We start from the raw sequence: 26,765 nt of genomic DNA, 5'->3' as shown, positions 1-26,765 counted from the left end.
TCCTATGCCCAGTCCCTCCTCCCTCCACATACATACACCCATAGATATCTTTGGTGCTAAATCAGGGGTAGGCATTTGGGTGGGGTGTTTTACATCAGCTGTAAAGACATTGGGAAGCCAGCAAACAAAACAGGAGTGAAGATGCGGGTTACATTTGATCATACTCACGGTTCCAGCAATCTGTAGCCACAAGGATTGTATGGCTTTCCTGTGTCTCCCTTCTCTCTGAGCTGTCCTTTCCATTCCAGTGAAAGAACATTTCCAGGGTTGTGAGACCTAGATGGGTGCAGGTTGGGAGGCTGCAGTGGGGAAGGGGGATTTTCCTCTCCATTTACATCCATCAGGAGAACTCTACTGACCAAAAAGGCAGAAATCGCCATTCCCCCACTCCCATTAGCATGATAGACATGATAGAGGTTTACAAAATTATGCATGGGATAAAAAAGGTAGAGAAAGAACTACTGTTTCCCTTTTCTCACAATGCAAGAACTCGTGGGCACTCAAATTAATGAGCAATAGGCTTAGAAAAGATAAAAAGTACTTCTTCACCCAAAGGGTGATTAACATGTGGAATTCACTGCCTCAGGAAGTGGTGATGGCTACAAGCATAGACAGCTTCAAGAGGAGATTGGATAAACATATGGAGCAGAAGTCCATCGGTGGCTATTAGCTACAAGGTACAAAGCGAACACAAATGTCTGGAACAGTGATGCTTGGGGGGTAACAGTAGGAGGGCTTCTGGAGTTCTGGCCTCACTGGTGGACCTGGTGATGGCACTTGGTTTTTGGCCACTGGGTGACACACGGTTGGCCTGGATGGGCTATTGGCCTGATCCAACATGGCTTCTCTTATGTTCAAGCTCAGCCACACAACATCAGTAAAGACTGCTGCAGGGAACAGAACAGGGAAGATTTTCAACCACCAGTACCTCCCACTGCTGAACTGCTGGCTCCAACTCACTGTGTGTCTGCTGAGTCCCAACACTTGGGTGAACCAGTCCTTTCGGCCAAGCAAAACAGACTGACATCTTACTATTTGGCATGGGTTGCCAATGCTTGTGCTAGGCTCATCTGGATGAGTTCCACATCCTCCTCCTTCCTGCACAAATGTATAGGAAACAACACAAAATATGTGGATTGACACATGGCCGCAGCAGGTGTGGCCAGTTGCAGAGACTCAATAGATACTTGTATACCAAGCATGTAAGCACACAGGATACTCTACATGTGAGCTACACAATATAACATAAATAGAAGTGTATTCCTGTAGGAAAGTAGTCTTGTATGGGCTGTCCCCAACACAAATGTCAGATGAGAAGACCAAGAAAATTTCCTGGAGATGCCACGAGAGGCCTGATGACTCGCTTTGCAAATGCATCCCAAACTGGGTTGGGATGTCCATAATGTGTCAAGTGCTACACTTACATTGTGCAACGGAAATGTTCAAGACCGAGTCATACCTGCCTAGTCAGCACAGTACAATCACCTGTACAAACAAGCTTGGCAGAAGTACTTTCTAGAATTATTCACTCTTTACCTTTCTTAGCAGGAAATTATCTAGCTACCGTTCTGAATGTTCAGCCAGTTTAGCAATCCTTAAAGAAATGTCCTGAAATATATCCTGCCTGGGCGGCAGGGAGGAATGGCACTCCAACACAGACCTTGAGAGAGAGACTCTCATCATAGCATGAGTCAGCAGGTTTCCTCGAGAATGGTGTGTCTTCAGGCATTTCCCAATGGAAAGGAGGCTGATAGCAGACAGACCAGCAGATAGATGCCATTTCAGTGCCCCACAGCAGGAGACAGCTATGGAAACAACCTGTACTTCTCAGGCTTCTGCTGGGATTGAGCTCTGTGAGCAGGGCTTGGACTGCAGTACTGCAGTTTACCACTCTGTACCATGGAGCTCCTCACTGGTGGAACACCAAGGCATGAATGTAAGTAGAACCAAGCAGTGTGTATTATTCATGCACTTGTAACAGGGCCCAAGGGGGAAAGCTGCCCCAAATGAAGATATCTGTGATATGGCTGTTGCGGTGGTGGAGCTGTAATTTGGATGCGACACAGCTGGATTTGTCCCAGAACACCATTTGCCCTTAGATCTGCACCAGCACTGCCCGACCACTTCCTTGTGAGAAAGCAGGGCCTTCTTCCCACCCCCATCATGAATGGATGCAGAGTCCATGGGAGAAGGAAACCAATGAGGTTGCTAGATGATCTAACTCCTGCCCTTCTCAGTCATTTGTGGCATAAAGCTTCCCTGCTATATTGCAGGTGGGGGTACACAGTGATAGGAAGTTGGAAGGAAGTTGTATGAACAGAGGGCCTCATAAGCACAGTACAGTTGCTAGGGCCTGAGATGGATCTCATGGGTCCATTCTGCTCATGGGCCTCTCCCCTTAGCACAAAAAACCTCATGCTGATACAAGGGCCTTCAATAAACTGTCCTGTTTGCCCTGGATCAGTTTGACTCACAGGATTTGATTTCCACTCAGTGTTTCCTCCAAGGAGCTCAGAGCAACATATATAGCCCCTCCTGCTCATCCTACAAGCCTGGGAGGTTGAGCGACTGGCCCAAAGGTATCTGTGAGCTTCATGAGAAGAGTGGGACTCCAACTTCATATCTCCTTGCTGTGATCCAACACCTAATTTAATGCTGGCACAGTTCACACCTTCTGCTGAACAGCTCCGTCAGTGATTCTTAAGGGAGACATAGGTCCACAACATATCAGATCCAGGTTATCACTTGGTAACCACTAGTGTCTCCCCATCCTTGGTCACATTTGACTTCCAACCATCTGCCACAAGTGCGAGCCAATAAGGGACTTCTGCTGCATGTCCGAAAGCAACAGTTCCAGATAATTTGAGCAAGACCCACTCAGCCTGTTTCCAAAGGAAGCTATATTGGCCTTCTAACTTAAGCTTGGCGCACCTGACATTCACATGATCCACCATGCCAGTTTTGGGCTCATAACAAAACCGTTTCCTGATTCCAATTAGAACTGAGTCACGTTGTGTTCCGTGGCTAGTTCTGCCTTGTTTTTGTAGCTGATACAAATAACTTGTTCACGTGGGAAGAGCTGCATGTGCTGGCAACTTGACACAGCAGCAGCCTCTGATACCAGGGGACACTCAACACGCACCTAATGGTTTATGGTCATTTCTGCTGTAGCTGCCTATGAGTGATATGCTCATAATGTCATGATAAGTAGCATGTGAGCTAACAGCAGGAGCTGAGCAAAAGATGATGCAAAATAAGCAACATATAATTAATTCATCCAATTCTTCCTTGAAACTAACAGTGTTTTCTGCTTCTGGATACTCTGCTAAAATGAGTAATTTCCATCATCGTAACTCTTCTGATATTTGACCAGAATAAATGGCCATTGTCAGCCATCTGTTCTTATACTAAGTGTGGTGTTTCCTGCTTCCTCTGCAGAAGCAATTCCAATTCATGCTGATTTCTGCTACGAATCCCCAGGCTATCCATCGTCTTGCTGCCCAAAGGAAAAGAATATTCCTTTCCTGTGCAAAAGGTTAATTTGGCTTAGGATTATCTTTTCAAAGTCAGAAATCAATTTGTATTTTTTAAAAAATTAAAAAGAAACAACAAGGAATAGGGGAACAGACTTTATTTAAATATTAGTAACACTGCACGACACAATTCAGTGGTATTTATGTAACAAAAAAAAGATACTGTACCTTGTTTCAGAATTTTAAATACCTCAACAAATTTGCATAAGATTACATTTCCATAATACAAGCACTGAAGCTAAATCCGAATAAGTACCCCAAATCCTCTTGTGTCACCATCTTCCTTACCTATGCAATGTTATTAGGGGACTAATGAACAATTTCTCCAGGAAATGTGGGTTTCCAACAGTGCCAAGGAGAATAAGGGTCACATTACTAGCAAAGAGGGAGGTGGGAGGTAGGAACCAACACTGGAAACCAAAGCTGCTGACAATTTCAGCTCATGGATTAAGCAGCAAGAAGGCAGCGTACTTACAATAACCATGCTTGGAAGGCAATGGGGGGAGGGGATGCAACTTAGTACTCAGTTATGAGGTTAATGGAAGTTATGGAGCATGCAGATTAAAACATGTATATGGAGGAATGAAGCTATAGTCAAACATTTAAATTTCCCAGGCAAGCATTTGCACACTCTCACTCCCCAATTCAGCCCAAATCTGAATCAGTGGATACACGATGCATGAATTACTGGAGACTAGACCAAGCAAAACGAGGCCTCCAGCTGGTGACCCAAGGCTTCTGTGGCCAAGGCAGTCCCTCCATCCGAGTCAGCCTAAGAACAATGGAAGGGTGGCTGGGCAAAGGAAGCCCTTTTAGCTTTGTAGTCTTTCTTCTTGATCTGGGTGTGAATTTACTGGGTCTTCATGATTGGTGATGACTAATCAATGGAGATATGGCTCTATGTGAAAGGGCAGACGGTGTACTGGAGTTGATATTTTCGGGGAACTATGAGGAAGCCATAAAGAAGAATCCCACAAGTGGCTCACTGGGAACTGACTCTCAGATCACGTCTGCATGATGCAATGCATACCTAAATAATGCAAAAAAAGCTGATCGTGTCACTCAACCATTGCATCTGAATTTGGTTTAAAACTCTACCCTGCCGTTATGAGTGGGAAACTTAGATGAGAAATACATTATACTCTAAAAAAAAATAAAAGTGCCTGATCCAAGTGGCCATTTCTAAAACAAAGGGATGGGGTTGGATCCCGTTGATCTGTTCTGCCAGGAAACCTCCCTCTGAACAAAAGGTTCCTTACTCTGGAAGAAAAGTCCACTGTCTGTGGAACAGAAGGGACCTACAGGATCCAAGCCATCCCTTACACAAACCTGAGGAAAAATGCACTCAGCTATGGTGGATTTAGCCCCAGGAAAAGAAAGCGGTCAAAGGCATCTACAACATTGCATTCTCCAAATTTCAAATTACAATACATTTCTAGCCAGGATTGCTTCATGTTGGTGCGTCTGATAATTCTGACCCTAAACATGCTACTTGAGAAGCAAGACCCACCCGTTTCAGTGGGAGAGACTTCACAGCGGAGCACCAATAAACTGAGCAGTCTTACAGAAGCAAATGTGTGGCAATGAAGCAGGATAGTGCAACTTTAGCATACTTTGAAACAAGAGTCACTACCATCTCCCTCGCTAAGTGAATATAACATTGAGAAAGGTATGCACCAGGAATCGGGGAGGGGGTAGGTTGGGGTAGTGTTAAATAGGAGGAGAGCAGGGGGTTCGATGTTTGAGGGCATCGCAGTCCATTTTAGTAAGGTGCCTTGGCCGACTTCTTCTTCTTCTGCTCCTCCCTCAGCTTCTGCTTCTTCCTCTTGCTGACTTCTTTGTGTCCTGAGGAAACATGGCTGGTAAAACAGTGTTCATTTAGATTCCCCTTCATTAAAGCAGCAATACATCCTGATTTTAAAACCCCATTCTCTTAAGACACCAGGCGCGCCTTCTGTATGAGCTTTTCCCTGCTCACCTGCTCGCTCACCAGTATGTCTGCATGTCAGCATCTCCAAACAGAATATTGCCGCAAAAGTACCAGCCTCACAGAAACAGCCTCCTGATTCCACTGAGAGTTCCCACACTGGTTTCCCTAACACAGAAAGCGTTCCAGACAGCTGGGAAAGTCCACAGGGCATGTTCAACACAATGTTATGACTGAATCTTGGAGATACAGGCCAACAGGAGGCTGTGTCTAACACATCCACAGGGTGCAGAAAGTCACACACAAAACTGCCCTAATGTATTCCTAGCCAGGTACAATGAAATACTGGGAGCCACATGGTTTCCAGTACTGCATTACTGATATGGGCCTTTCTGCAGCCCTCTCAGAAACAATATGTACATCCTAGGCTCTCATTCCTTTTGTAATCTCCTTGCCTTGTCCCAGGGCAAGAATGTCTGCCATTACTTGAGACTTTGAAAACTGTGGTATAAATTTAGTTTTATCATTATCGCCAGTTTTATTAACGTTCCTTTAATATTTTTTTAAAGGCCTGCCTTTGAAGCTTAAGAATGTTTTAGATGTTTTCACATTTTAAACATTCACATTATTTTAAACATTCAGATGTTTAAAATAATGCAGTAGCAGCTGACCTCTTGATAAAACTGGGCTATTGGGTTGGATCCTACCACTCCACTAACAATGGTATGTTCCTCTGAAGCCAGACGCCTCCAGCTAACTCAAGAGACAATTTCAGCAGTCTTCTGTGCCACAGAGAGATAAGCTGTTGTCAGCTGGGCAGGAGTATTAGGATTTAACCCACTGTGTGGCACAACTGTGTGTAAAAGTTCCATTCCAAGTCATTGTGACCAAAGGCATGATCTGTACTGGAAACCCTCACACTCTATACTTTGGAGCTTTGTACCTTCCTGCTCCAGAAGGCCAAAGACAAGACAAGAGAGCTTCTTTTTTTTTGGAGGGGGGGGGGAGTCACTTCATATAGGAATAAGGGAATTTCCCTTGGAACGCCACTCAGATAAGTAGGCAAGAAAATGGTTTGCAGAAATTTGTTTTCTGTTTCTAAGTCCAGAGAGTGGCCCAGCAGTGCAGTTGGCATGACAGTGTTTGTCCTCCCCAACCCCCACACAAAGAAATACTCAGGCACGTATTATGAGAAAGAAGATGAAGAAGAAAATATTGGATTTGTATTCCGCCCTTCACTCTGAATCTGAGTGGCTCACAATCTCTTGTACCTTCCTCCCCCACAACAAACACCCTGTGAGGTAGATGGGGCTGTGAGGGCTCTCACAAAAGCTGCCCTTTCAAGGACAATTGCTGCCAGAGCTATGGCTGACCCAAGGCCATTCCAGCAGGTGCATGTGGAGGAGTGGGGAATCAAACCCGGTTCTCCCAGATAAGAGTCCACACACTTAACCACTACACCAAACTAGCCTTTAAGTAGCTATTGACCTGAGGAATACATAGAAAAATATTTCTCTTGTCCTTATGAGAGGAACTATAATCAGCTAGATTAAAAATTGTGAGTCCTATCAGAAACCAAATGAAGTTTCCTTGTAAGCTTCATCCAGCCTCCAAGCCACCAGAGCTCTTTAGAGAATCATGTACCTTTAAAAAAAAAAATCTCACTCTTGCCCCACGTTCCCCAGAGAGAGCACTGCGATCAAGTTCGCAAAATCTTTTGGTTGTCCCTGGGTTAAAGGAGGCTAGGCTCAACTCCACCAGAGCAAGAGACTTCTCGGTTGCGCCCCAATACTTTGGAACACCCTTCAGAAGCCATCAGGGCCCTGTGGGATTTATCGCAGTTCTGCAGGGCCTGCAAGACTGAACTGTTTCGGATGGCATATAACATCTAACGGGAGAGGGCTGCCACCACATCTGGATGCATAGCGCTTTCATTACTAACTGCCCAGGATCTGTGCGCGTGAGAAAATATTATATGATCTGCCTAAAGTAGTACCATTGTTATTATCTGACTGTTTTATTGTTTTAATAATGTTTTGTTTACTGTCTATTTTGTGCTGTTAGCCGCCTTGAGTCTGTATGGAATGGGCAGGATACAAATATAGCGTAAAATAAATAAATAAGGTGGAAGTTACCTGTTCAGGTGATAAATTCTAATTTTTAGAACCATCACTGCCAAAGAACATACGTCCACATTCTGTGAAGCGATATGATCCACAGGACAGGACAGGCCTCAAAGGCACTTGCCCTGAAGATTCACCAGCAAGATAACAGGATATTTGTAAATGGGTCATGTTGCCAATAGGGCCTTTTTCAAAATAGATAAACCTCCATTATTATGTACTGTATGGAACCATGTGTCAACGATTATTGGACTTCTACAGTGTGACTTACTGAACCAAAAAAAAAAAAGTGCTCCTTAACTTTCCTGTTCTCAACACTGGTAATTTTCTTGATTTGAGTTTGCCTTTATCATACACAGTAGAGGAATACCTACCTGATAAAGCTAATTAATTAAGGATTTAAGAATCTAAATAACCAGAGTACATTTTTTGGAATCTGGTTATTTCACAGACTACAGCCACTCAAAACATAGAACTCTTGACAAAAATTGTTAGGGGAGCTCGTTGTATTTAGACGTACACGAAGCCACATCTACGAGACTTCGCATGTCTAAGGACAGTGAAAGAGTGATCCTTCCCTGTAACACACTCTTTGGCAGGGCTTTTTTTTTTTTTTTTTGCAGGAACACTGTTCCGGCTGGCTTGGCCGGGGCTCTGGCTCAAAAAAGTCTCTGGCAGAGGGAAGGCAGGAGGCAGCCATGCGCGCCATCCTCTCTGCCGCCTCCAATGGGCTTGTAAATAGAGCAAAAGAAGCTGAGCCTGCCACTGCCTGCTCCACCACATGTGGCTCTCTCTCTCCGGCCATATTGGGATGTGTGTGCAAGAAAAGCTGCCTCATCGGGCTGTGTGAGAACACACATCCATGAAATGCAGCCGACGGCACTGTACTGTTCTGTGTCAATATGTGGAAAATAACCTACTGAACGGGTGACATCACTTCCGGTGATGTCAGGGGGTATGGCCTAATATGCAAATGAGTTCCTGCTCTTTGGTACACGGTTGCTTCTTTTAAGTGTGATGTTTTTAAGCAACTGCCTAAAGTGTGGGATAGGTAGACTCCGGCACATTGTCCCCTGTTGTCCGTTTAAACAAACCTTGCTCGGAAAACTGCTAAATGACTGGTCAGTTTAGAAAGAGGAGGTGCCTGGCCTGCATGAGGAATGGGACCGGTATGCTTGAAACACAGACTGCTCCCCTGCAAGGATTCTAATCAAACCCCTGCAGTTGCACCACCCCCATTTGAGTTTTAGCATGCACCTGGGTTCAGTGGTTTAATAGACTTTCATCTTTCCCAATGGCAGCCAGTAAAAATAGATATGGTATGAACAATGGATTATTCATGTTAAAGCACTTGTTAATATGGTGGGTGCCAAGTGAAACAAGGATCTCATAACATTAATCTGCAAATTAGATGTTTTAGATAACACACTGACTGAAATTAAGGTTGTTCAGAAACGCTTAGTGGGCGGCACTCTCTCTAGCCTTGTTGCCAGCGAAAGTGTGTGCTGGCACAAGGGTATTGGGAGGGGGTGGTGTTGAGAAGACTCCATCAATTCATGCATGGGCTAGAGAAGGTAGAGAAAGAAGTACTTTTCTCCCTTTCTCACAATATAAGAACAAGTGGGCACTCAATGAAATTGCTCAGCGGTTGGCTTAGAACAGATAAGGGTGATTAACACATGGAATTCACTGCCACAGGAGGTGGTGGCAGCCACAAGCATAGACAGCTTCAAGACGGGACTGGATAAACATGGAGCAGAGGTCCATCATTGGCTATTAGCCACAGCGTTTGGATGGAACTCTCTGTCTGGAGCAGTGATGCTGTGTATTCTTGGTGCTAGGGGGGCCACAGTGGGAGGGCTTCTAGTGTCCTGGCCCCATTGATGGACCCCCTGATGGCGCCTGGCTTTTTGGCCACTGTGTGACACAGAGTGTTGGACTGGATGGCCCATTGGCCTGATCCAACATGGCTTCTCTTATGTTCTTACTTCTTAGCTAAAACAGCCAACCCCCCAAAAAATCCATTGTGGGTACGGGATCTGGAACAAGGTAAGGAAGTGGCATGGGGGCTCTATCCTACTGCTCCACTAAGCCGAAGGGTGCCTCCTTCAGCTTTAGCAACTCTTCCTTCAGCAGAAGAGCCACGCAGGTTGGAGGACTCCTTGGGACTGGAGGAAGTACTCTCAGCTTAAGGCAGGATACAGCTCCATGTCACCATATCTACACAATAATGTGATTTGCAGTGAATTTAAGGCACTTAATGTCTCAGCTGAACCATTTCTTATTTAATGCTGCTGTATCATGTTTTGGCCATGTGGTGGGATACAGCTAGGTGAAGCCCAGCCTACTCTGAAGCCATTCTAAGCGTGGTGAAGAAAAGCAGTCAAAATGCTTGAGTTACGTCAGTACACAGCAGCACACTCTGGCTCGGCACTTGGATTCTGGCTTTTGGCTAACCGGTGTCTCAGTTTTTACCGGTTCCTCGTTCACCATTTCATGCACACCTGATGAATAAAAGGGGGATTCCCATCCGGTCATGACCAAGTCATCATCCTCATCGCTATTAATGTGAAAGACATGCTTGGAGTAGGTGGTTGGCTTGAGGGACTTTGGAGACCGGACAGTAGTTGGCTGGAAAGGCAAGGCATTTTGTCCGCGGCGTCTGCATTCCTCTGCCAGGGCCTCTTCGTCAGCTACACCTGAGAGGGGCGAAAAAGCAGATGATTCAAGAAAGAAAGGAGATGGCCATGTCAGACAGCTTCATTTTCAAGGGAAACAAAGAACCCAGAAACAACCAAATTTGTCATTTGGCCTTTCAGGTCAACCTTAGGCTGAAACTAAATGGGTCCAACTCAACATTCATGCCTAATGCAAGAGGCCTATTAAAAAAAAAAAAACTAAAATGGAGCATATAGGCAAAGGGAACTAAATCCTGTCACCCTCACCTACCTTACCTTGCTCTGCTATGTTGCTTTAAGGATTTTTCACCCCACCCAAATCTGATACCAAAGGAGTCAGTCTGTGGGGGGCAGGGGGAGAGAAGCAGTGGAGTGTAGCAAGATGGTGTATAGGAAGGGGTGGACATCGGTTCCCCTTAGCTGTATGCTCCAATTTTGTTTTCAAAGTTTCTTCCCCCACACTTCAGATGCAAGCAGGTTTGCATGTGTCACACTTATATACCTCAGTTTCTCCATCTGGAACAGGAAGAGAATTTCTTTCTGTCAATTATATTGGTGTATCCTTAAATTCCTTTCCCCCCATTGTCCTGAAAATCTGATTGGGTAAACTGTATTGCTGTATCTTGTAACAATGGTGCAAAAAAGTCATATGACCCCCCAAGACAAGAATCCTGACTGTTTTCTTCATGTAGACTATTCCAAAGAACATGCTAGGGCTGGGTACTCTGTCCTTTCATTTAGCTTCTCTGAGCATGTACAAAATAAACAGAGACAAGAAAAAGCACAAGTCCCCAGAAGACATCACTTTCCACATAGTCCCACGGTCTAGGATCTAAAGTTGGATCCTATGAATCTCTTCTAGTAAGTAATCCTTATAGGAAGAGAGACTTCCTTCCATAGATGGACTTCTTTGATAGAAGTTTTTCCTTGTTGAAGAAAGACTTGATGGAAGGCAGTCCCAGATCTAACCCTAAGTACCCAACTCCCATGTGTTGAAACAGAAGAAAATTGGTCTAGCCCACTCCCATACTTTTTTATTAGGCCTACTTGGTCTCCCAGGTTTATTGAGGTTTGTTATTTACATTGTTTGGGGAGGAGAGGACCTCTCCCTCCAACCCAGAAGACAAACAATGACTGTTGTCCCGGGTGAGTCAGAGGTCAAAAACTTGCAAACTGGGTTTGTTGTGAACTCTGCTCCCTTCTCCAAGACAACGCAAGGAGGTGTAGCTTTCATCAAGTGCTGGACAGGTGATTCGGAAAAAAGATCTGCTCCATTATTAGCAATGTGCTTGGATGAACATTGATGAAAATCCGCAATTCAGATGGTGATAGGAAAAGAAGGAATGGTGCTGGGAAGAATGCTTAATTTAAATAAAAAGTCGTGCATGCTGCTCGTCAAATCCCTGTTGCACTCAAAGGAATGTGGGTGTTGAAATCCCAAGTAACCCCTGATTAAGGGAAATGCCAAGTCTCCAATGAACAAGACATTATATACCTGTGAATGAAACAACAGACCTGACCTGTTTTTGCGAAATCTAGCTGATGGTACAAGTGCTCTCTTTTTGGACCAACTAGTTCATCTGCAAATGCAAGTTGGAACCAACCTTGACTTCATTCACTACAAGTACTCAGTCATTCGCTAGCCCCAGATACTCAGCGATGTCGATAGCTAGTCTGATTATGTATTTCTTATACTGGGTTCAAGGAATGGATGAGGAATCCATTTAGTTAACTTCTAACCAGCTATTCAATGTATCCCCTTATCTCTGGTGATAAAGTTACTTTCAGATTCTGGAAGTCCCTAGATTTCAACAGATTTCATTATTTCTCACATCCATGTTGACTAACCCCTGACTGGTGCAACTCAGAAGAGCTACCATGGTGCTTTCAAACCCTGGGTTTGCCCTCTGATAGACGAGTCTGCCCTCAGAGTATCATGGATCCAATTAATTCCTCAGAATGCTCTTGAAAAAAGGTTAATTAACCAGGGCTATCCACAAAATCACTCACCAGCAGTCTCTCCTCCTGCCTTATAGGCCTCTCAGCTAGAGAAACAAAGGCAACGTCTGGAAGGATGCCAACAGAAAATTTGTGTCATTTCCAACCACACACAGCATACAACTCAGTTCCAGTCTTACAGGGTGGTGGTAGTAGCAGGAGACTCTCTCATCATTGCATCAGGAGATTCTTGTCCACAGATGAACATTCCAAGGATTAAGTCCTAAACCTGAAGTGCCCTCAAATGAAGTCTGTTTTATTGCAGTGCTTTTGCTGATACAGTTGTTTGCAGTGGTCTGACTTGAAGTCCACCTTTATTACTGCGTCTGTACTGGCAGTGACTGACACAACCTTTTGATGCAATTGTTTAGATTATTTTAGATTGTTAAGAGTAATAAAAACCTTCACAAGCAAACTGAATCTTTACCTGCTGTGACGGAATTGGGAGAAGTGGTGGTTAGATTGTGAATGTATCCCGGAATGAGTGTAAACTTTCAAAGAGGCTGATGGCTCATCCTCTAACTGAAGAAACTGTAACTAAGGATGACTTAGTAACATTTAGACCTGTATCAATTACCTCCTTTGGGGGCAAGTGGATTAAGCATGAGGTAGGAGAGCAACTTTCAGAATGGTAGTTCTTTATTTGATCTGTATCAGTCTAGCTTCAGACCTTGGTACAGGACAGGCTTTTTACAAGCCTTGGTATTCTCCTTCAGATGGTAAGATGAACTACTCTGTTCAAATCCTGTTGGCTCTCTCAAGTGATTTTAATATGGCTGATCATTTACCAGAAACATCTGTATCTTCAGGATAGCTCCCCTGGGTATCAGAACCCTCCTTACTGCCAAGATGACTCAATGCATTACCACTGGAGGGAGACTGATTTATGCAGGGATCAGTATTCACTCCACTATAATTGATCACAGACATGAAGCTGCTGAGTAAGATTATCTGGATGTCATCAATACGATGATGACACCTGGCTCTGTGTTTCATTAACAAAGCATCCCAGCATAGCTATCCAGAACCAATGCCTTGAAACTATAATCAAAAGAATGATGATGAGATGGACATGATGATGTCCATTCAGGTGATTCAGCTATTCTAGAGAAAAAGAACTGACCTGTGATGGGGGTACTTATTACCTCGTCCAATCTAGTGAAAAACTGAGCCAGCCTTACTTTTCGTAAAACAGGAGGAAGTTGGAACCAGAGGTTCATTTTCCATCTTCATCATCTACACTTTCTGGATGTTGCTTCACCGATTCAAGCTTCACTACGGTAACGTGGTTAGGCAGGTCTGCCCTTAAAGACAATTCAGCAGTTTTAACTAATAGCAGGGTAGCAGGGTGTGTGTTTAAATAAACTCTGGTTGCTTTGAACATATTCAACCAGTTCTTGTGGTCAGTCAGACCGGTTATTTCAAAAGTTCAATTCAGTGTGCTGGTATTACCCTTTAAAGCTCTGCAGGGCCTGGGACACACACATCTCAAGGATCTCATCTCTGTGCCTTAGCACCAATTCAGATCAAGGAAATGCACACAAGGCACCCCTCTAGCCTCAGACAAGTAAAGTCAATAGCAGCCAGAAATAAGACTCTCTCTACAACTGTACCTACCCTTCTGGAACAGGAGAAGACTTGTAGAAGAGGTGAGAAAGGCAACTTTTCATGCTGTTCCAGAGAAGGAACAAAATGTTTGTCCCCAACTAGTTTTTGGCTGCCAACTATCAGGTTGTCTCAAAAATGTCTTCTGATCTGTGCTAATGCTATTGTTCAACAAAGCAGTTTAGAGTATTTTTATATCATTAACTATACACTACAGGTCTTTGGCTACCATTGTTAATGTTAACAAAAATGGTCTAAACATTTTTAAAATTAAAAAAGAGGCAGGATACTGCAGGTAAGCCAATCTGGGTAAATACACAGCAAAGTTTTCTCAGCATTTTGCCTGAATGTTACAAAACAACATCAAAGTTCAGTCATTTGGTTATGGTTCTAGCTGGAGCTTCCTGAAGAACAAGACTGACTGCCAGGAAATACTGTCCAAAGGCATCAAGGAAATCAAGAAAACCCATTAACAAGTCACTGTAGGCAGCTAGCCACAAGGCAGAAGCATACACAGACATGACTGAAGACATGAGTACTTTCAGTTAGGTTCCATTAGCAACATTCAGTGTGACGCCTAAGCATCCCCAAGACCTACAGTATGGAGGCATTAATCTAAGGCAACAGGTTAATGGATTACAAGTAAATCACAGGTTAATGGATTACAAGTAATCAAAGATTTCAGGTTTTCACTGCTGGTAACATCATTAGGGTTTGTAGAATCTTTCGGGATCAAGTGCCATGTTCTACTGGAGAAAGTTTTCCTTCCAGACATTTCGTTCTCAGCTGCGGAGAACATCCTCAGTGGCGTTGCAGCCGGAGCAGGCGCTCAGACCTTCTTGGCTGCTGTGCATTGAGTGGGGCCAGGGCTGCTGGAGAGCTGCTATTTCTAGGCTGGAAGGGGTGTGATGAAAGGGCAATTGGTTTGTGGATGTGCCCATTGTTTGGTGGGGCTTCCTGGAAGGGTAGTGATAAGGAAACTGGCTGTTGAATGTGACCATTGTTCCGTGTTAATTGCTGGGAGGGTTGGAAGGGGATTGAAGATAAGGAAGATGGTTGTTGACTGTGCTGATTGTTCTGTGGAATTTGCTGGTTGTTCTGAGACTTTCTGCAATTTATAGTCTGTAGGGTGTTTTGCAGAGCTGGGTACCAAGATTGGTGGATGAAAATGCCTTCTTCCTTTCTGTTAAAATTGTGCTGGTGTTTGTAAATCTCAATAGCTTCTCTGTTCAGGCGGGTATGATAATGTGAGACCGTAGAAAGGACTTCAGTTCTTTCAAAGTGGATGACGTGGTCTCCTTCTTGAAGTGCATGTTCAGCTACAGCTGATTTTTCTGGCTGAAACAAGCGACAGTGTCTCTTGTGTTCGGTGAGACGGGTGTTGATACTGCGTTGGGTAGTGCCAATGTAGACTGCACCACAGGAGCAGGGTATTTTGTAGACTCCAGGGGTTGAAAGTGGATCTCTCATATCTTTGGCCGAGCGCAGCATGTGGCGGATCTGTTGTGTGGGCTTGAAGACTGTGTCAACATTATGGCGTTTGAGAATTTTGCCAATGCGGTCGGTGACAGATTTTATGTAGGGCAGGAAGGCTGTACCCACATTTGTGTGTGGGTCGGGATTTGGTGTGGATGGTCTCCTGGGATGGAGGGCTCGGCCAAAGATATGAGAGATCCACTTTCAACCCCTGGAGTCTACAAAATACTACAAACCAATTGCCCTTTCATCACACCCCTTCCAGCCTAGAAATAGCAGCTCTCCAGCAGCCCTGGCCCCACTCAATGCACAGCAGCCAAGAAGGTCTGAGCGCCTGCTCCGGCTGCAACGCCACTGAGGATGTTCTCCGCAGCTGAGAACGAAATGTCTGGAAGGAAAACTTTCTCCAGTAGAACATGGCACTTGATCCCGAAAGATTCTACAAACCCTAATGATTACAAGTAAGTCACAATGGATTATAAGTAAGTTACAAGTAAGTCACTTATTCACTTGACACCAGTATGGACTGGGCCAAGATAGGGATTCTGTGGCCCTGACACACATATTGTAGGGGTGGCCAACGGTAGCTCTCCAGATGTTTTTTTGCCTACAACTCTCATCAGCCCCAGCCAGCATGGCCAATGACTGGGGCTGATGGGAGTTGTTGGCAAAAAACATCTGGAGAGCTACCGTTGGTTACCCCTGTTATAGAAGCTTTTCTATCCTATATACAAATATATGTCCCAAAACCTTCAAAGTCTTGAATGGCACAATCATTCATAGACAAAGCAGTGAGATCTCAGGTCTACTCCATGGTGGCATCCCAAGTTTTGGAACTCTCTCTGGTTCTAATGCTCGGATGAGGTCTTTAGTTTTGCATATCCTTGGGTCCATGTTACTTCCCCTACCTAAATCTCTTCCATTTTTAGACTTCCTTTACATAGTTAAAACATCCTCAAAACAGATATGTAAACCAGCAGCTCATTTCTCCGAGATTATAAACTATTCCAGGGGCCTCTGGTAGTATTACTACCACAGAGTAATCATTTTGTTCAAGTTAACACTGATGTTACTATCTCAGACTCTCATGTGATAAGTTATAAATTTTAAATCTCGACTGAACCTCCCCAGGAAACCCCAGCTTTAATGAGTTAATCTCTCCTTAGAAAGGGCATTTGATAGAAGGCAAAATGGAAACTTCTCTAATGTAGAAAGAATATTTTTTTGGGGGGTGGGAATAGTGCTGGAATTTCTCACACACCATTTACTTCATACTGTCAATCACCTTGTGTAGGTACTCATTAAACATGGTGTCATTCAGGGTGGTGCCACATTCTGCACATGTTTTGCCTGTGAAGTAATGCAACAGCTAGTTAGGATAGCAGGAGAACTGGATGCAGTTAAGGACTGAAAAGTATGGTGATGCACTATGAGGCATCAAAGAATCAGAGCAACAGGGCAGAGTTAAAGAGGAAGGCAGCTCCTTAAGAACAACTGTCTGCCTCGAATAAATCTTGGATGATTTTGGACTGTGGGACTGAAAAGCAGTAGGCATGTTATTGACATGAGTCTCACCCAGAGACTCCTTTTCAAATGAGGTTCACATGGACAATTGTTCAAGTCTCCATGCTGGCTTCCAAGCAGAGTTTCTCAGATCTCACTTCAAATCTTGTTGGCTCTCTCAAGTGAACAACCAAACACGGATGACAAGGGCTATACAGTATTGAAGCAGGGGTGAAAGATATACTTGTACAACATACCAAAACAATGTTTACTCTGACCTTAAGAAGCATGTTTCAGTAAGATATTCCTTGTGAGGTATGGAAAGAATCAGAAAGCTATCTTTGTGCTGGTCTGCTAGCCAGCAGCCACTGAGGATTAAATCTCTTCCATTGGTTCCCAGAAAAGTAAATGGAAGTGGTTGGTACTTCTCAGTACTTCTCAGAAGTGGTACTTCTTTAGTTCTCAGAAATAAATGGGCCTCAGAAACCCACGCTGCTAACCCATTGACCCATTTCAGATGCACGAGAATTGCATGGTTTATTTAGGACAACAAGAAGCACCCTTTCTTGTGGGCGACTCATCCATCAAAGCACGGGCTGGGCCACACTTGAAAGGCTTTGGAGAAGACTAATTGCCTAGAAAGTTAAGGAACAGCTATGCTAAGATAGCTGCTGCATCTCTTGGCCATAGCAGCCAACTTTGGCCCTTGTAAAGGGACGTGTTATGTAGCCACCTAACTCTGCCTAGTGAATGAGCCCTAAAACTTGGTATTGTTTCTTGTCTGCTTGGTATAGTTTCCTGCCTAGAACCAGGGCAAAATGCAAGGCAGACAGTTTTTAGAGAACTTGCCCCTGCACCCTGCAAGCCACCAAGGTGACTGTTGTGATATTCCCTGACAATTACCACTAAAATGCTAGCAGCATTGCCGTATTCTTTGTAATTAAAGCATGCAAATGCCAAACTATCACAGTGATGAATAACTCTTTCTTACAGTAATTATACCGAAAAACTGTTCCGATATGTTTCCCCACAGCATACTGAAAGCAGAAAAGGATTTCCCCTCCCACCCACATCTTGAACAATGTTAACTTTTATTCCCTTCTAACCCACTTAAAACGCTCTTATGAAAGCCTTCTCAGGCGGAACTGCCAGAACTCAAAACTATCATACAAGCAACTAATAATTTGAATGTTAGAACTCCCTTTTATCAGGTTGTCATCACTGTATTTAATTGTAATGTGACAGACTATACCAGCCATACTGATATGTTAATTGTTTGCTGCAATGCTTGAGATTTTCTCCAAAAGAGACCTGCAATGGTTTAACAGTTTGCAAATCTTCCGAAGAAAAACCTGTTCGAACATTTTACCCAAACAGCCAATCCAAAATACAAGGATTCTAAAAGATGCAAGTTTATCTTAAAACAGTGGACACTTGCAGGGCCAGCCCTCCCACTAGGCAAACTAGGCGGTTGCCTAGGGCGCCGAGAGGCAGAGGGCAGCAAATTGCGCTCTCGCCCCTCCTTCCAGTGCCCCAGGCAAGCGCTTAACTTGCCTCCCTCCCCGTTGCTAGCCCCCTCTGGGCTACCGCCCCCTCCCAGCACTCTGTCCCCATGCGCCCCCTGCAGCACTCCGCTGGTCTGCCCTACGCGGCTAAAAGCAGCGGTGCCCTGCTTGCTCATTCCTTCCCCCAGCTTGTCACCGGCTAAAAGTAAGCTTTGTCGGCTTTGCAAATTTGTTGAATTTGAATAATGGAGGTTTCAAATTAACAGGCTCAATTTGCAATCTACTACTAAGGCACCACAGCAACATGGTATTCCAGACTTCTTAGCCCAACTGAAGGTTGCAAGGGACATGGATGAGCTGTTGATCTACACCTCCTTACATCTCCCCAGTAATATTTAGCAAAAGAGATCATGTGATATGATGTCATCATGCTCAGGACGCCCCTCCCTGCCATAACTGAAGCACCAAGGAAAGCCAAGAAATGCTGAACACAACATTACATAAGCATCTTTCCATGAGATTTACTACGACGACCACATGGGGCAGAGGTTCTCTCCCAGAATGCATAGTTGGGGCCTCAAACACCATCAGCCAACGCTACAGAAGAAGTTTCAATATGATTTGTGGTTTATGAAAATCAACAGGAGCAGCACATTAACATTTCCTAATCTGAGTCAGAGTAATGCAGATTAGCTCAGACTTTGTCACAATGGAACAACATGCCCCCCCTCCCGCCCAAGCCTTGTATCACACCATGTCTGAACAAACTTGCTCTTATCTAACAGAGCATAATAAGAAGTCAGAACATAAGCAGAAGACAATATTGCACAGTGAAAAATCAACAATGAAGTCATCTGTCAACGCTTCACCAGGAATACTTTTTCAACATTTACCTAATTAAAAAAAAGGGCATTGGCTAGAAGGACAATCGGTGGAGGTTGCCTGCTTCAAGTTTGCCAACAACTCCCCATGGCCAGAAGCAAAACTATGCATGCATCTGTTCGGCTTTGTAAAGGCAACTGGCAGCCAGCCTCACTCTAAACCAGGAGCAGCCCTTGCCCAATGAGCAATCAAAACACAGCGCTGAGCAGAAGGCAGGAAAGCCCTCAGTGCAGTTGATGGCAGCTTCACAAAAGAATCAGAAAATTCAATGTTCTAAGTCAATACGACAGCAAGATAAAACTCAAGAGGCAAGATGCCTTTCTATTTTCCAGGTGCTGGAGGCAACCAGGGCAAGGCTACCTCAAGTTTGCTATAGGTCAAGATGGGTAGTCATCTTTGTCTGTCTGTAGCAGTAGAAAAGAGCAAGAGTCCAGGAGAGCCTTAAAGACAAAAACAAAACATAGCAGGGTATGAACTTTCGTGAGTCCCTGCTCACTTCTTCAGTAACTTGCAAAAGCTCATACCCTGCCACAAATTTTGTTCGTTTTTAAGGTGTTCCTGGACTCTGGCTCTTTTCCATTTTGCTATGTTTGTGGCCTTCTGAGGGACATCTAATTGGCCAGTATTTGGGACAAGAAGCACCCTGGTCCAAGCAGAAAGCAGTCCTTAGCTTAGTGCCACCACTACTCAATAGGCAATGCTGATATATGATTAAGTCTTTGCATGGATATGGTTGGATATCTTCAGCTCAGGATTATTTCTATAAAAGGATTACTTTAACCACTGTCCCCAGAATGATGGTGTTTTAACTGTTGTAGCAAATTCAAGTAGTAATCTTGGGGCATTGAAGAGAATGCTCAGTTTACTGTGTCATACGAAGCAGTGTTGGTTTTTATATCCTGCTTTTCTCTACCCTAAGGAGTCTCAAAGCAGTTGGTCAAGGGCCTGAGTGGTGTCAATGACCTGAAGCTGTTTTAAGTGGTGTTAACCAGCTGAAGTCGTGCCAACTGCTGAACTGTGGCTTCTTGCTGTATTACTGTTGGAGTTATGATCCTCTATTTTTTGTATTATGTTTATGAGATATTTTAAATTTGTTGTGTTTAATTGGATATGTTTTATTTCTTGTTACTGCAATGTTTTAATGTTGTAAGCCGCCCTGGGCCCGCCTTGCGGTATAGGGCAGGGTATAAATCTCAAATTAAATTAAATATTAAACCACATTCCCTTCCCTCTCCCCAACAAGCACTTTGTGAGGTAGATGAGGCTGAGGGAGTTCTGAGAGAACAGTGACTCGCCCAAGGTCACCCAGGCGGCTTCATGTGGAGGAGGAATGGGGAATCAAACCCCAGTTCTCCAGATTAGAATCTTAATCACTCTTAATCACTACACCACACTGGCTATAATCTTCTATAGGGCCAAGCTCACTTCATCATATACATGGTGTATTCTCAGTTGGCAGCAACACTCCCTCTAAGCTGTGGAGTCTTGTGAACAAAAATTCTACTTTGTGAGCAAGTGATTAGCTTGCTCTGGGGCCATCCTTCCTGAGCTAAGACAACAATGTGTGAGCCAGAGGCTAAAAAACTGTGAGCTAGCTCAGACTAACTCAGCTTAGAGAGGGAACCTTGGATGGCAGATTATATATTAGGGAGGGAGGGAGAGAGAGAGAGAGAAAGAGAGAGAGAGAAAAAGAAGAGAAAGAGAGAGAGAGAGAAAGCGAGAGAGCAAGAGCGCTAGAGAGCGTACGAGAGCGATAGCGATAGAGAGAGAGAGAGCGCAAAATGGTCAAAGGGAAAAGAAAAGCAAGAAGGACAAGCCAATATACAATTCTCTTGCATTTCACAGCCTTCTGACACCATTGTTTACAAGTTTTTTTAAAAAAACATGCACCTACCAAAACACACACTTTGTACATCTGAACCACAAACACTGATGTAAAAATTAAGGTTAGTATTTAAGGTATCACTTGATTACTTTCACACAATTGTTATATATGACATTCAGGATGTAGCATTTCATGTTTGAAGTGAGAGGAAAAACTTTTTTTTTTGAAAGATGTCCTTATGTGGCATTTGTGAATATGTACGTTGCAACAATAGATTTTAATATTCAGACCAGCTGAGTATGCTTACGGTAGACAACAGCTTGGGGAAATCCCATGCATATATGGCAAAAGTTTGGCATGACCAGCATAGCACCATGGAGGGTAACACCTAACATCTGTCTTACATATGGGAAAAATACCTGTTGGCACATGTATGTGATGTGGTGAATGCATCATCAAGATGGCCTGGAAAGAAGATATTATCCTAGTGCCAAACTTAGTCTCCCTGGAGTATTTTTAGCATGGGTACTAAGTAACTTTTCAAAGCACATTTACCATCAACATGTACTTTGGAGAGCTGCAGTTTTATGCAAGTCAGTAGGAGAGATTCTGAAGGCTGTACGAACTACAGTTCTCAAAGCGTAATCCCTAAAACTCTCTGGAATGCCCTCAATGAAGCAAGACTGAACATGAAAAGACCTCTAGGTAAACAGCAATAAACTAGCCCAATAGAAGATGTGACGGAAGCAGGGAAATACCAAGAGTGGGACAGAAGCAATGTTCTCACAAGATGAACATGGTTTCTCTCACACCTCCTCCTGAGGCAGAAATCTCCTTTCAATATTTCCTACTGCTGCTGCTTTTATCAAGTTGGATCCAAGGTCTTTCCTCTGGCTACATGAGAAGTCTCTCAGAACCAGAATGTGATCCCTCACTTAGTGCAAAGCAATCTTGGGGAACCTACTGGTGTTAGTATTCGTTGGATTGGTTTTATTCTTTGATTTGTTTCTGTAGCTTGGTTCGTTATCACAAGGCGCCTCAAAGGTTTTAACGGAATGACAGAAGGGGCATTTTAAATAATTATATTGTGATGAAAACAAGGAGTGCTAATGTATAGGGTGAGCATTCAAAACAAAACCTTGCAAAGCACCAAAAAAGAGTGCATGGCTGGGGGCAAGATGATATGAAGTTCTCTTCTCAGCCAGGCGTACAGGATTCTGCCTGAGACTCTGGAGAGCTGCTGCCAGTCTGAGTAGGCAATACTGACGTGGATGGACTGAGGGTCTGATTCAGTATAGGGCAGCTTCATGTGAGTCATGTGCCTCAATTAGACTATAGCACTGGATCCATGGTTGGCATAAGAGGATACTATCAAGAAAGACAAATGTAAAAGGTAGGGAAGAGGCAGTGACTCAGTGGTACAGCACTTGTTTTGTATGCAAAAGGTCACAAGCTCAATTTTGGGCATCCCTAGCTAAAAAAATCAAGTAGCAGATGTAACAGACCAGAGACCCTGGAGAGCCATTGCCAGTAAGAGCAGACTGGCCCTGGTTCTGCAACGACCTGATTCAAGAATAAAGCTGATGGCCATATCAATACTTCATCAAAATTAACAAGACTGACCAACTTGGTATTCACCCCCCCTCCCCCCCCAAAAAAAAACAACCTTAAAATGTTGGTACTTCTGGACTTTAGAGAAACTAAATCCTATCCCAGATCCAGGCCAAGAAGATTCACATACAGGAAACGTCAACCAAGCTCCCAAGACTAAATCCTATCCCAGATCCAGGCCAAGAAGATTCACATACAGGAAACGTCAACCAAGCTTCCAAGACTGCCTATGGCCATCTACCAAGTTCCCAGTTTAGCAATATTTCAACCAGGGATTTTGTGGCTTGCAGTTCGGCCTCAGCCACTACACAATAGCAGCTCTCACAGCAAAGCCTCTAATCAATAGCTAGATGAAACACACACAAACAATCTGCATGCCTCACTACTGTTGCCATAGAAATAGGTATTTCACTAATGATTTGAAATGGAGGTTACTCAGGAACTGCCAGCAGACTGAGAATTATCAGATATAAAAAGGACCCTAGCTCACAGGAAGTTAACACAGATTTAATCTCTTCCTTCAGTAACAGAAACAAGCCACATTAAGAAATATTGCTTCAGGTGCCCGTTTCTTTGGTAACTGTTCAGCAACCAATGGTTCAATAGCACTTGCATTTCTAATACATGTAGGAAACAAATGCACCCATGACTACACTGTGGTCTTATTATCCAGAGAAAGGAAAGTCCACTCTGATGGGCTTTGCCTGAGTCTTCCCAAATTAATATTTGGAGTGCTGAAGGGCAGCTCTTACTATGCCAACCAACAGCCCAACTGATGGTTTACTGTCTGGCTGCTGTTTTAGGTTTAAGTGCTGTACAACTAATACTTGCCCATAAATAGCTTGGAGGCCAGTGTCAAATAGCTTGGGGAAAGTATTATACAAGATGTTATGCAAAAGTGTGTTTATTTATTTACTATGTTTATTGCTACTGGTTTTGATCAATACAAATTAGCTCAGCCAAGTGAAATGCCATTATGTGCTGTTTACTGGGCTCCAACCAAGAGTTTAGGTACAAGAGTTTATTGCTGTCAGGTTCCTCTTCAAAATTACATAGACTTTGTAATGAGAGGTCAGATTCTCACTCAGTGACATTTGTTCAAATCATTCCTAGGTCATATATCAAGTCTGGTGGTGTGTGTGTTTAGAAACATGGTGAACTGGATTCAGGCAGGAGGCCTGGGTAACTACCAAACAGATTGACAGGTATTGCAACTGTAATATAAAATGGAAGTCACTCTTCAAAGACAGAACCTAGTTTTTAGCATTCAGTTGGAATGCCCCGGTGCATACCACCTTCCTTTAACTCAATAAAAAAGTCCTTATTTTCCAGTATTAAATAACTGCAGAGCTAACATTTGTTTGGGCAAATGTTTCTGAATATGAAGATTTCCCCCACTCCCACCCCTTCAGCCAGTGTTTGAAATTCCAAGAAAACCCAAACACTACAACAATTCCAAAAAAGGCAAAATTATAAAATCCATTAATTTTTTTTAAAAAATTCCCTCTCCCTTTTAAATACAAGTAAGCATGTCAACATATGCTGGAGTAACAGCAAAGACTTAAAAAAAAACATTTTGGCATTTGATATTAACATGGGAGAGGGGAATCATAGTTTTAGAATTCCCTGACCCCCTCCCCCCAAAAATGTGTTTTTTAAAAAAACTGGAGGCCAAAATCATGCAGAAACCATCTGCAGGGGTGGCCAATGGTAGCTCTCCAGATGTTTTTTGCCTACAACTTCCATCAACCCCAGCCAGCATGGCCAATGGCTGGGGCTGATGGGAGTTGTAGGCAAAAAACATCTGGAGAGCTACCATTGGCCACCCCTGATCTATGGAATGCCAGAGCAGTAGTGAAGCCTGCAGAGCTTTAACCAGTGCTTAAAAAGGCAGCTTATGGATTTGATGCAGCATTTCAGCCATCAAACAGCAAACCATGAACATTCCAGTTCTTCTCGCTCATTGAGATAGCCATGGATGTAGGGTTTTCTATGATCTCTCTCCAGTGTAGGGCCAGATTAAATGGAGAAAGATCCTTTTGTGGTGGAGGCCAAACCAGGTGAACATGCATAGGGAGAAGTTCCCCGGTCTTCCAGATGCCAAAGTCTGTTCTACACTCTCATACTTTTGGTGATAATTGAGATCCCATTACCTGTATTTCACCTTGCTTGCATTCTATTGCTTTGACTTGCTTTAAGGTTTGTATCAGTGTTAAACCATCTTCAAAGACTTTTATAGTCAAAGGCAAAACTTAAATCCCCAAAACTATTAGATGTACTAGAGAATAACACAGATTGTGTTCCATGATATGAAAGAATATGACAAATCACTCTACACTGTCCTTAACAGCAACCTACTGCTCTACAAAAGAAAACTGCACCACTGAAACACCTCCTGAGGTCCTGCCTCAGGTACCCCTGCTTTCTGAGCCTAGATGGGTGACAGCTCAAGAGACGAACTTCTTAGTTGTGGCACCAACATTTACTGAACTCCCTCCCAAGGGATATTAGTCTCTCACAGTCTTCCACCAGAAAGTGAAGACTTTTTCAGCATTCCCTCAATGGTCCATTCTTACAGCCTTGTGTTTTAGCTCTAATTTTAACCACTCTTACAATATATTTCTGTTATGTTTGTACTAATTGTTAGCTGTACTGCTGCTTAAGAGGCAGCTTGTGGATTGTTAACTGTCTTGGTGGCCCTGACAGGGCAGAAATGTGGGATATAAATATTGTACATAAAATTAACCTAGGGGCTGTGTCCTTATCGCAGCAGAAAAGCAGCAGTAACTCTGTCACGACAACAAAATCATGAGCTCTAGTGTAGTCAAAAATATGCACCTCTAAGTCTACAGAAAAGACTGCAGGCACGGAGGTGAGATGTCCTGGATTCCACACATCAATCATCTTTCCAGTACTCTTCAAAGAATTTTTAACTGAGCACTAACCACACACGCCAGAGACAAATAGAGTGCTATCCTCTCCCCTAGTGTACAGTACCAACAACTTTGCTCATGTCTGGGTCAACAACTTTTGCCAGAAGCCTAGTACATGCACATCCATCTATCACTGCTTATTACAGCTGTTCAGCATGACACCTACATGAGATTAGAGACAAAGATTACATTTGTTTTCAACGCAATTTTATTGGATTATCCCCCAAGGAATCCAGGGCAATGATTCCCACTTTCCAATTTGTTAATACAACCCATTCAGGTAGGGAGTTAGTAGCAATGAGACCAAGGTCACCCAGTAAGGTCCAGGGCAGAGCAGGGATTCGAACATGGGCTCTTCAATCCTATCTACACAATATCCATTATATCAATTATACTTTCATATGCAGCTCCTATAAATCTGACCCATTCAAGTAAAGTCTAGTGTAGCAGTTAGAGTGTCTGACCAGGACTTGGGAGACCTGGTTTCCAATTCTCAGTCATCGAGCTTTCTGCATCCCCTGGTCATTCACCTGCTCAGCTAAACCTATTTCACAGATCCACAGTGAAGACAAAAGGGGAGGGAGAGAATGTACATTGCACTATGATTCTTAGTAGAAGGACAGAGCAAAGTTATACAGATGCTAAATATAGGATCAAGAAGGATTTTGAGATGATACCAGCCTATCCTTTGCACAGACCAAGAATGAGGGGGGAAATGGTACAGCTCTTGCTGAGGCAGGAAGTGCAAGCGAAAAGCAAGAAAACAATAGCAAGAGAGATTGGGCATGGTAGGCTGCTGGGAAAGGGGTGTAGCATGGCAGATAAAAGACAAGAAGGAATAGCTGCATGGCTCAAAGTGCTACATGATTGATGCAAGAGAGATTTCTTCCCTTTTGCCTTCAGAAACACCAGTAACTGTACTCGTTTGTCCAATCTGTGCATGCAAATTCAGTGTACGCCTACAGCCTTGAGCAACAGTGGACAGAACTGAGAAATTCCCCTTCTGTGACATCATTTGGCAAATATGGGTTAAAGGAGCTCTTCTGAAATTAAAGTATAGTCACCATACTGTAATAGTTATATTATAAAAAGGGAGAAAACAGAAAGGCTTTATAGTCTTTATCAGTACCCCAACTGTTGTGGGATTTTTTTTTTTTTAATACAGC

General features: G+C 43.6%; 1 protein-coding gene across 1 annotated transcript in view; it reads right to left on the bottom strand.

Moving 5' to 3' along the window:
• Positions 1-3,616: 3,616 nt before the first annotated feature.
• DNAJB6 (DnaJ heat shock protein family (Hsp40) member B6) overlaps positions 3,617-26,765 on the bottom strand; it is a 69,846-nt gene continuing 46,697 nt past the window's right edge. Inside the window, exons 9-10 of the mRNA XM_060248063.1 lie at positions 10,088-10,282; positions 3,617-5,378 (exon numbers count right to left, since the gene is read on the bottom strand). Coding sequence (XP_060104046.1) covers positions 5,296-5,378; positions 10,088-10,282 — 278 coding nt within the window. The 3' untranslated portion in view covers positions 3,617-5,295. The remainder of the gene's footprint in view (positions 5,379-10,087; positions 10,283-26,765) is intronic.

The sequence above is a fragment of the Heteronotia binoei genome, chromosome 10 (genome assembly GCF_032191835.1).
Source record: "Heteronotia binoei isolate CCM8104 ecotype False Entrance Well chromosome 10, APGP_CSIRO_Hbin_v1, whole genome shotgun sequence".
Lineage (NCBI taxonomy): Eukaryota > Metazoa > Chordata > Lepidosauria > Squamata > Gekkonidae > Heteronotia > Heteronotia binoei.
Note: the sequence above shows the minus strand (reverse complement) of the source record. Positions and strands in the feature narration are given on the sequence as shown.